Consider the following 11,906-nt stretch of genomic DNA (forward strand, 5'->3'; position numbering starts at 1 on the left):
AGACTCCAAAAGCAGATTTGGGAGTGAAATGCAATCAGGTGGAGGGGTGGAGTGTTAGGAGTGGAGCAGAAGAATTGAGCAGAGCTTGTTGGTGGGGGAAGCTCACTGCAACAAGCAACTGCAGAGTTTTATAGGTGAGCAATAACAGCTGCCTTTGTCTATTATTCCAGCATCCCCACAATTAAATCAGATACAGGCATCTCACCTTTTACCGAGAACAGTGCAGCACAGGAATAGGTCCTTCGGCCCACAATGTTTGTGCCGAACACTATTCCAAGTTACACGCCTCTCATCTGCTCCCATCTCCATTTTTATGGGGAAATAAAATTCACACCAACCCTTGTGCTATGATCATGTATGTACACAATCCACATCCCTCTATTCCCTGCTCCTATCTAAAAGGACACTATCACATCTGCCTGCATCGCCACTCCTGGCAATGCGTTCCAAATCCCCACCACACTGTGTAAAAAACAAACTTGCCCCACCACATCTCCATTCAATTTTCCCACCTAAACGTGTATATTAAACATGTACACAGCCGCACCGCCAGGTGTGAATATGAGCGCGTTATTCCAAAAATGCATAAATCAAACCCGTGTAAAACGCAAGGTGCCTGTAACACTGAAGAGATTCTGCTTGACCCACCATTTCCACTAAGTTGACAAGAACCTGTGAACGAATCCTGGGGTTGGGGAGATGCAAACACAAATGTCATGGCCAATTTTAGGATGGAGATTTCGTACACAATGTAAGAACCCAATACCACGGCGTAAAGATTTGGGGAGAAATAAAATTCACACCAACCCTTGTTCTATGATTATGTAGCGTAGTCGGTCCTTTGGATTACGAGTCGGAGTGGCCCAGCACCGATTGGTGATGAGAATGAGCTGGGTAGAATCTGCTCCCTCTACAAACACCCCAATGTACAGGACGTCACGGGTGGTGAGCGTCACCTCGCCTTCTCGATACGGAAACTTGTAGGACGAGTTTTTATACAGAGCCATTTTAGTGATGAAACTCCCTTCTTTGGTAGGAAGAGTGAGGTTGACAACACTAAGATAAACAGACAGCATCACTTAACATCCAGAGGAACAAAATGACCCTACATTTCCCAAGTGTGAACCTGCTTCTACTCCGAGGCTGCATTAGGATGGCCCAGGTAAGTGATTTTTCATATTGTCAGTCATGCACTATAACCATTAGCGCAGCAAAGTGTTTCCAAGACACTGATTTACAGTATGTTGTTTAGCCCCCTGCTGGAACTTAGAAAATATGGTCAAGATCGAGCGCTTAATTCATGAAGCACTGAATTCCAATTCACTGAGGCCAATTCACTGGATGAATTTAAAAGAGAGTTAGATAGAGCTCTAGGGGCTAGCGGAATCAAGGGATATGGGGAGAAGGCAGGCACGGGTTACTGATTGTGGATGATCAGCCATGATCACATTGAATGGCGGTGCTGGCTCGAAGGGCCAAATGGCCTCCTCCTGCACCTATCTTCTATGTTTCACTGTGGGTTAATCAGGGTGTTGTACATAGGGAGGTGAACAGTGCAGACTGACTGAGAAATCCTAATATGCCAGTTACAGTAAGTTAAAGTCTACAGTACTAACGATTATCACATCTGCAAGTTTTCTTGCTATTGTTTAAGTTGAAATTGCAAACCAATTCTTGAAATGACAATTGGCCAACATGAAATCAGGTGCTTAGTCAAATTTACTGTGAATTTCCAATCGCAAAAATGTATTCTTTTGAACGGATGCCTTTTTAATAACCTTTCTGCGACTTGTGAACAAGTTTGGGTTCCCAATGGAAGATAAATCTTGGGTGTTAAATGTATGTAATATTTAACAAAGTATATATAATTTAACTGTGTAATTTTTAACAAAGTTAACTAATGTAAATGATCTGTTATGCACCGATTGACTGGTGCATTTGTTAGACTTGTCTACAAAAAGACAGAAAATAAGAATCAAAGACGACTTTGAGAAAATGGAGATTGATTAAATAGAACTAACGGCCATCATGTCCAGAATGTATTGCCCCCCACCCCCCATCTCCCATGTGTTTTGCAGTCCCCATCTACCCAATCTCCCACAAAATGCAGGAGTGAGAACAGATCTTAGAAAGACTGCTTACCTGAGCATTGGCCTGACAACAGTTTCTAGAGAAACCTTCAGGTCAAGTTCATAGGCACAGGAGAACTCGACGTTAATGACTCTGTCACGAGTGATCACACTGCCCGTGTTGTTCAGGCTCTCGATCCAGACAGTGTTGGTGTATATTATGTGGGTTTCGTTCGTCTGTGGGAAGGAATAACGAATAAAACACAGACAACTTCAGACAAGATTGCTCTACCCCACAGAAGTAATTTGAACCTCTGCTCTTATCCTGTAATCTATACTAGATAAACATACACAAGCATCTCCCCCAACATCTAGTCCATATCTTTTTGAACCTCTATGGTGCCATACTCTAAATGAACACACTGTCAATTCCAAGGCAATTACTATTCTTTACCCAAGCATTTTGTGCTGTGCACTTTGCAAGATAAGCTATTTCTCCAGTTCAAGCTACTCTCTCCTGGTTATCATCATTCACTCCAGTCTTTACGCTGGGCAGGTGTGTTCTTGGTAACCTAGCTACAAGCAACTGCCCCTCAATTTTTGCACAAGGTTTGCAAGAGATCAGACCTGCTCAAATGTTTTGTTTGTGTAGAAAGGAACTGCAGATGCTGGTTTATACCAAAGATATACACAAAGTGCTGGAGTGACTCAGCAGGTCGGGAAGTATCTGGAGAAAAAGGATGGGTGACGTTTCAGGTCGGAACCCTTCAGACTGAAAGTAGACGGGAGGGAACTAGAGGTAGGAAAAGGCCAGAACAAATTGGGGCCGGCAACAGATGACCAAGAAAGGGTGGCGCAAATTATGGCCCTCTGTTGGATGGAGAGGAGGTGATAATGAAGGGATGCAAACAGAAATATTTTGTTCATTTGTTTTCATTCGTAAAGAAGATGGAAGTGCTCCTGACAAACATCCTGTCCCAACCCCAGCAGATTTTTACAGAGGTGCTGGGAATTTTTTAAATGTTTTCTGCAGGGCATGAAGAGTGGGACAAAGTCATGGATTCATTGGTGCTTTTGATGAAAGTAGAACAGAGAAAGTGCTGCGGGGAGTTGCAACAACATGAACAGAGTTCAATGTAGGCCACACACTGCCGATAATAAGTATTCACCTTCATGATGTTTCCACAGTTTCGTTTGGTGTTATTGATGTGAAATGCAATGTAATCATCTCCCTCTGAACCCATGCAACGATTATCATTAATGCGAACATCCCCGCGTTCAAACCCCAGCTGGTAGAGTCGGCACTTGGAAATATAAACCTCCATCTGAGAGTATTTGCACACCACATCTGCCTGGACAATGTCATCTGCAATGGAAAGTGGAGAGAACCGCAGGGATTAAAGAAAGGCCACCGCTTAGGAAGCAAGACCTGTAGTATACGTCGGGCACGGTTCAAACAAAAATCCAGCCCACGCATTCTTCATATTTGGGAGCGAATGTGTCAAGCCACAGGGAACACACAGCACTGTACAGAAGATCAGCCCATAGAGAATTCAGGAGCAACTTATTCATCCAAAGAGTGGTAGATGGAGCTTGCTGCTACACAGCAGGCTGCAGCAAATACTATCGATGCAATAAATGCTGGAGTTTGCAGGAATGGATAGAAGCCCACACTGGTTCGAAGAATATGTCAGCTGGGATGCGTTTCTGTTTCTCAGAAGCGAAATACTGCAGATGCTGGAAATCTGAAATCATGCAGCCAATAGTAGAAATACACATAGCATCTGGATAAAGATTAACTCGAATAATTCTGCCTCCAACATATGCCACCTGACCAAATGAGTCTTTGAAACATTTTGTTTTGTTTGATTCTTGGTATTTGCTGTGCAAACTGGCAACTCTTTGTATACAATAACACGGTGAGTTACGAATAATTCAATGGCTGTTAAATGTTTTTCTGACATTCTTTTAAAATAAAGCCTATTAATTGCTTCTTTTGAATAAACACCCTTGACAACGTGGAACAGCCAAAACCCTAACCTTTCTTAATAGTGAAGTGTTTGCTGTTGTTGAACATCCAGAATCTGATTTTCAACTGAAATAAAGAGGAGGTATTGCTGAAAACACTCAGTGGATCAGGCAGCATCTGTGGTTAAAAAAGGAGTTAATGCGTCAGGATGAAAACCACAAGAAATGTTGAATCAGATTCTCTCTGTCAGATACTGTCCAATCTGCTAAGTATTTCTAGCTTTTTCAGATTTTATTTATTAAAGATTTCCAGCATCTGCAGTTCTTTGATGTTCAAGTTAATATTTAATAATCAGTTTTAACCCAGCAGCTCAAAGCGTAGTTAAATATTCCAAAAGGTCAAATTCAGATGTTTGAAGTCATTGGACGATACTCTTTCCAGAGGAGTCAGATTCCCCGCAATTTAAAAAAAGGGTTTTTAGTGATTGTTCCATTTCAACTCTGGGAACAGATTACATTAATATAAGCTAACCCAGCATTCACCAGCATCTTCACCGAGAACCTGATGTGAACTACACCAGAGAGGCCCCATCTGCCCCAGGAAACTCTTGACAATTTCACCACAACTTACTCCACTGCAGTACCAATACATTATAGGAAATGGACAACTTCACTGCAGCAGTATGGTCCCCAGGGCAATGGGCAGTGGAAACTTCCACGTTACACCACTCACTTTCATGCATTGATGACTTGACATGAGGACACAAATGGCTGGGACAACTCAGCGGGTCAGGCAACATCTTTGGAGAACATGGAAGGTGATGTTTTGGATCGAGTTCCCTTCTTGAGTGTGACAAGGGTTGATTACAAGGTGGCCCCAGGAAACAGACAAGGAAACCCAGAGGAACAGCTTCCACATGGTTTTCCTTGGTTAAAATATTCCTCCACCGTTCTTGCATGTTAGGGGTGAGGACATCCGCCTGCTCAGGGTTTTAAGTATCGATTATTTCAATGCATTTACCACTGTTGGGGCTGGGTTCCTCAGGGCAGCCACACAGGTCCCCATTACCCTGTCGGCATAAACTGTAGTTGGTGCAAATACCTCCAGCACAAGGGTCTTCGATCAATTCTGCTAAAAGGAGACAGATGTAAATGATTAACCTTTACACTTGACAAACAGACTTGTCCCACTCCAGTCATTGAAACATCAGTCCCAGTAGACGCATTCACCCAGTCAAAAGCACTGCTGGGAGTTCAGAGCTCTGAACCACCCTGCCCTCTCACCCCCGCTCAAGAGGAGATCAGAACCCCCAAACCTCGATCCAAGGCTTCATCAGTCCCTGAACTACACTCCTCTCCAAGGGGAGAACAGGAATACAACACCACATCTCCAGGGGGCGATCAGTGACCTGAGCCCCAAACCCAGGAGGTGAAGAGAGCCCTGAACTATAACCCCAGGGGAAGTTCAGTCCCCTGAGCCTTCACCCCAGTCGGGTGATCGGAACTCTGTACCCCAACTCCAGGGGTAGCTCAGATACCTGAAGTCCCATCACAGCGAGAGCTTGAAGCCTAAACTCAGACCCTTGAGGGAGATCAAAGCCCCAACCCAGGGGAGATTGTAGACATGAAGCCGTACCTGAAGGGAAGGGTTAAAGAAAGGAAACACTCGGCCCTGACCCCAGGTGGAACTCGGAGATCTGAAACCTGACCCTGGCCTCCAATGTTACCAGCTTCTCCTTACAGCAGTTTTCCCGCCTGATCCAGTCAGTGCTCAGGATCCCCAGCGAGCGGCAGGCTTCTCCATACGCTGCCAGCGAGCTGCAGATCTGGGACTTCTTGTCCCAGTAGCAGGCATCCATTCCACAGGATTCATAAAACGGCACAGGATTGATGAATCCATAACACGGCTGGAAGAAACCTTTCATTTCCGTAAGTTTCAGGCAGCTTCCTTCATTCTGTCGCCGGATGATGTCCCGATTGTCACAGGTGAGGGATAAGGTTGTGTACTGCTCTTCATCACAGCTGTGGGAGGGATGTGTGCATTCAGTATCGAAAGAGACAAGACCACTTGCATGCAACCCAAACCCCCTCCGCCTCTCATGTGCTCTAGACAGACTATTTGAATCTTGCAAGACCTGGGAGAACTTAGAAAAATGAGGGGGGACCTCATAGAAATTTATCGAATAGTCAAAGGCCTGGATAGAGTGGATGTTTCCACTAGTGGGGGAGTCTAGGATCAGAGGCCATAACTTCAGAATAAAAGAACGTACCTTTAGAAAGGAGTTGAGAATGATTTTCTTTAGTCAGGGGATGGTGAATCTGTGGAATTCATTGCCACAGAAGGCTGTGGAGGCCAAGTTAATGGATATTTTTAAGGCAGAGATAAATAGATTCTTGATTAGTATGGGTGTCAGGGGTTATGGGGGAAAAGGCAGGAGAATGGGGTTGAAAGATAGCTCAGCCATGTTTGAATGGTGGAGTAGACTTGATGGGTCGAATGGCCAAATTCTACTCCTACAATTTATGAACTTCCAGAGCCTCTAGGTCTTTCATTTGAACCAAGATCAGGAATTTTGCAGCGGTAGAGTTGTTGCCTTACAATGCCAGAGACCTGGATATGATTCTGACTATGGGTACTCTCTGTATGGAGTTTGCACCACGTGGGTTTTCTCCTGGTACTCCTGTTTCCTCCCACATTCCGAAGACATGCAGGTTTGTCGGTCAATTGGCATCTGTAAATTGTTCCTAGTGTGTGGGATGGAATTAGTATAAGTGATCGTTGGTTGGCGTGGACTTGGTGAAGGGCCTGTTTCCGTGCTGTATCCCTAAACTATACGAAACTAAACAGAAGAACAAGGGAAAACGTTTATAAATAAGGTCGCTGGAGCAACTAGGCTGGGGATAGGGATTCCAATCAACCCTGAAACTATTCTGGAAGTGAAAGAACATAAATGCATTACAAATGAGAGGATGGAGTACTAAATCCAGGCTGCTGAAGCCTCTCTCAAGAGAAGACCATCAACAGGGTCTATTGTCAAAGGGTCTTTAACCTCTGCTTCAGCCTCTGAGCGCCTGTTGTCTGGAAATTTTCATACACGGGTTTTATACACGGGACTGACATTGGGAACTCCAGCAGGGTTAGAGTCAGAAGCAAACTTTAATAGCTTGAACCTGATTTAGTCTCGATGAATACATCTGGCTGAGACAGAGGGGGTTTTTTTACCTGTTCTGCATGCCATTGGTTTTCCAGCTCTTTGCCAACTCCAGGATGGTTTCCGTGGGTTTTCCTTGTGAACTTAAGTCATCGTCATTGGGATTTCCATTGAAGTTTCCACATAGACCACATACCTTGTTCTGCAGTCGTTCACCCATCCTGATAGACAGCAAATTAAACCAGTTGTACTGGATCTGAATACCTTGAACGGTATCAATGATCAGGAACCCCTCAGCTGTTGAGATCTTTGTTAGCGCTGTGACAACAGGAATCGTGACTGGGGTTCCATTCACCTGATGAATAGGATAGTGTTAGTCACTGTTGTAGGGACACCCTCCACTTCCTGCTTTCATTCAAATGCACTGCAGTTACTTGACCAGTCTACTCAATGGTGCCAACTCATATGATACTTGTTTGAGAGAGAGTTCCAGGATTCGGACAATGGCGAGAGGAACACTGGAACATCATGATTATAGCATCCATTCCAATCACACCTCTTCCTGCTCGGATATATCACTGCTATTGTTTGATGGCTGGATCCAAATCCTGCAACTCCTTCTCAAACAAGCATCATGCGATTACTTGAATGTAAAAGAATAAAGGGGAAGATTGACTGTGCGAGGATTAATGTGAGTGAGACCAAAAAAGTGAGAATCTGAAGGGTGAGAGTAATAAGAGAAATAACAAAGTGAGAGAAACCAAAGAGAAGAATTGTGTTAGCTTTGCACCGTATCAGAAATTGTGACCAGGAAAGCTTAATATTGTGTAAGAAGATAACTGCAGATGCTGGTACAAATCGAAGGTTTTTATTCACAAAATGCTGGAGTAACTCAGCAGATCAGGCAGCATCTCGGGAGAGAAGGAATGGGTGACGTTTCGGGTCGAGACCCTTCTTCAGAAGAAGGGTCTCGACCCGAAACGTCACCCATTCCTTCTCTCCCGAGCTGCTGCCTGACCTGCTGAGTTACTCCAGCATTTTGTGAATAAAAAGCTTAATATTGGTTGGGAATGTGTGAGAGATGGCAAATATCTGAGAGAATGGATGGAGGAGTGAATGAGTGTGCTTGGAAATGAATCCCAGTGTTTGAAAATCAAAGATAAGCAAATGCAAGAAACATGAAATAAATATAAGATTGCAGGAACCATTCAGCATGTCAGGCAGCATCTGTGGAAAATGAAACACAGTTGATGGTTTAGCTGAAGATCTTTCAGTGGTTTGAGAACACCACTGCTTACCTGCACAACATTTCCTGAGATGAGGATCTGTTCCTCGTTGATATAAAGGTAAACCGGGGAGATCAGCGTCATGTTAGGCATACTCCATTTGTCAAAGTTCACGATCAGTTGGAAAGAGATATCTGGAAGTTTATGACAGATTGTGGAGAGGACGAATGAGCAGGCAGCAGGAAATCGTAGAAAAGCACCGTCAAAGGTCTGGAATATGCCTCCCCCGGCGGCGATGCAGTGAGAGTTCTTGCTGCTGTAACAGCCTCTGATCCCATTGCGGAGCGAGCACGATTCTTCGCTCTTGCACTGACGCGAGTCGCACTGCACCATGTTGCGACCCATGCACCGGCAGTGTTTGGAGCAGTTTGTGTTCCAGAAGAACTGCCCAGCCTGAGAAAGACAGAAGCACTGTGAGCGAAACCACAGTCCAACTCCAGCAACAAGCAGAACCCGGCCCAACATTAGCATCCAAAAGATACAGGAAGCCGAAAGCATCACGCTAACCCTACTTATGCTGCAAAACCAAGGCTTAAGGCGATCTGAGAATGTGGATCTCTAATAATTCTTGCCCTAATAGTTTATAAAATTATGAAAAGGCATAAATAGAGAAGTCCATTTTTTCCCTTGGGTAGCGGAGTCTAAAACTGGAGGGCATAGGTTTAAGGTGGAGGGGAAGATTTAAAAGGGGGAACGGTTAGGCAAGTTTTTCCACACGGAGGGTGGTGGGTCTATGGAACAAGCTGCCTGCTGTAGTGGCAGAGATGGGTACACTTAAAGGACATGTGGACAGGTACATGGATGTATAAGAAAGGTTTGGAGCAATATGAAGTGAGTACAGGGAAATGGAATTGATCAACATGGATAAGTTGGGACAAAGGGCCTGTTTGTGCTATATAACTCTATAAATATATGCCTCATGTTTAGGAACAGGAGGATGTTTCTGACTTTGAAAACACTTTCGATCATCAACTAGATAATGTAGATGAACTCCATTTACCTCCTTAGGACTCTGTATCTTTACCTACAAAAGGTATATGTTCTGAAATCATCAACCGACTTCCAGCATTTCTCATGTAGGGTTGGAGGTTGACATTTCCATTACACTTTGTGTGAGAATATGCTTCCCAACCACCTCCGAGTAATGGTGGCCCTAACTTTAAAGTTATGCACACTTCCCCTCCCCCACCCCAACCCCACCTCTTTTTGTTTTGGACAACCTCAAGAGAGAAAAAAAAGTTTCTCTCTGCCCAACTCTGTCAACCAATTCAGTCGACAACAATGAAGTCAAGAAACATGCTTCCGCTCACTGAGTGGCTTTGCAATGTACCTCGTAGTATTTGTCCTCTGCCACACAGCCGCAGTCTTGGGGCAGGATACACGTTCTGCCGTTGAGCAGGAAGCCATCGTTGCACTGGCATCCCTCCACACAGTAATGGCTACAGTCCTGGTGAATTTTGAATGTGGAACATCGTGGCTGGCACACTGACACACAGCTCTCGTAGTGACTGTTTGCAGGGCAAGTGATCACTGTGTGAAAGAGTTGGAGCATTTTGTGAATAAATACCTTCGATTTGTACCAGCATCTGAAGTTATTTCCTTATACTGTGTGAAAGAGGATCACATGGAAATCCATTCCCAAAAAGATAAGTTTACTCTTTTGTGGTCATTTCCTTGTCACTCTAATAAAAATAGTTTCATGCTAGAGACCATGAAAGATTTCAACAATGTAAATTAACTTATATTAATCAATTATGAAGCGATATTATATGGCTTATAATGTGCTGCATGAATGCTTTATCAGATTCATATCTCCATTCATTCATTATATGAACCAGATAGAGAATCAAATATTAGTTTGAAATAAATCCAATCAACCATTTTAAAGACCCGGAGCCCTGGCCAAAAGGCCTTTGGATTAGGTTCCCAAATTAAGGCACAGAATTTGTCGTCTATAATTTGGCACAACGCTGTGAAACATCAAACCGCCCAGAGAAAACATGGCAATAACAAACCACTAGCACGTTATACATTTCACCCTCCTGCAGCCCGGCGATTAACCTCGCAGTCCGACTGCACTCAGTGCAGCCAACAAAAGTCACCCGACCAGTCAGTGAAATAACCACAAGACAATAATGCACGTTTCACCTCATCTAGAAATGACGACAGGTACCCAAGTTTTTCACTCTATCTCAGTGCACCTGACAATATGAAATCAATACCAGTACCAATAATAAACTAATACTAGTGTCAATTATAAACCAACACCATATAACCCAACAAAAGCACTTAGGCAAATGTTCTTAACTGTTTTAGTCTCTGTTCCAACAATCTGTCTATCACCCCCCCCCCCCACCCCTAATACCTAAGATAGACCCAAAATGCTGGAGTAACTCAGTGGGCCAGGCATCATCTCTGGAGAGAAACAATGGGTGACATTTTGGATCGAGATCCGTCTTCAGATTGATAGCTACCAGGCTTTGCCCTGCCTTCTCTCTTGCAACTTTCTTCCCCGACCCTCCTACGATCAAACTGAAGAGGGGTACCAACCCAAACATCACCTATCCATGTTCTCCAGGGATGCTGCCTGACCCGCTGAGTTACTCTAACACTGTGTGTTCTTATGTGTCAACCAGCATCTGCTGTTCCTTGTTTCCACTCTAAAAGCACCTAGGAAATGGTGGTAGGAATCCTGTTCTGTAACAACAATGTAATAACCTGGTTATCCAATAACTGTGCAAAATAATCCATCCAGAATACATTTCAACACAATATTTGATTACTTTGCCGTATTGTTTCTGGGTTTTATTTTCAACACAGTAAAATATTCTCAACACATTCAATAATAATTTTAAAAATAATGGTTTAACCATAACTCACAAGACCTACGGGCAATGTCGGGGCCTCCCAACAACAGGTGCTGGGTACCCAGTATATCAACAGTGCAAAACATGCTGAATGGCCCAAGTGGTTTTAGTTCTCAAAGTAAAGCACTGTTCTCGACCCTGGAGTTCCATCTCGTCGTGAAATGCAATCTAATAATTTAGCATCCAACGGCAGCTTACAATACCTTTCCAATTCAATAATATACATCAAGGGGACAATTACAAGTCACTATATGAAAGGGGGTTATTGTAAATGACTTCCTAAAAATAGTGGATGCATCTCTGGAGGACATGGATAGGTAGTGTTTCGGATCGAGAACTCTGAAGATAGCTTGTTATTCCAGATTCCAGTACCTGCAGGCTCTGAAGAGGGTCTCCACTCGAGATGTCACCTATCCATGTTCTCCAGGGATGCTGCCTGACCCGCTGAGTTACTCCAGCACTTTGTATCTTTTTGTGTATTAACCAGCATCCGCAGTTCTTTGTTTCTAGTTATTTCCACTGTACCTTAGTGCAACTTTGCAAGCGCCCTTTATGGGCGACTAT

The 11,906-nt window shown here is 43.9% G+C and overlaps 1 protein-coding gene across 1 annotated transcript in view; it reads right to left on the reverse strand.

Moving 5' to 3' along the window:
* tecta (tectorin alpha) overlaps positions 1–11,906 on the reverse strand; it is a 49,951-nt gene that overhangs the window by 4,704 nt on the left and 33,341 nt on the right. Inside the window, exons 13-20 of the mRNA XM_078426851.1 lie at positions 9,806–10,005; positions 8,488–8,868; positions 7,261–7,544; positions 5,779–6,059; positions 5,059–5,169; positions 3,239–3,435; positions 2,143–2,306; positions 808–1,056 (exon numbers count right to left, since the gene is read on the reverse strand). Of these exons, the coding sequence (XP_078282977.1) occupies positions 808–1,056; positions 2,143–2,306; positions 3,239–3,435; positions 5,059–5,169; positions 5,779–6,059; positions 7,261–7,544; positions 8,488–8,868; positions 9,806–10,005 (1,867 nt within the window). The remainder of the gene's footprint in view (positions 1–807; positions 1,057–2,142; positions 2,307–3,238; positions 3,436–5,058; positions 5,170–5,778; positions 6,060–7,260; positions 7,545–8,487; positions 8,869–9,805; positions 10,006–11,906) is intronic.

This window comes from Rhinoraja longicauda, chromosome 32, assembly GCF_053455715.1.
Source record: "Rhinoraja longicauda isolate Sanriku21f chromosome 32, sRhiLon1.1, whole genome shotgun sequence".
Lineage (NCBI taxonomy): Eukaryota > Metazoa > Chordata > Chondrichthyes > Rajiformes > Arhynchobatidae > Rhinoraja > Rhinoraja longicauda.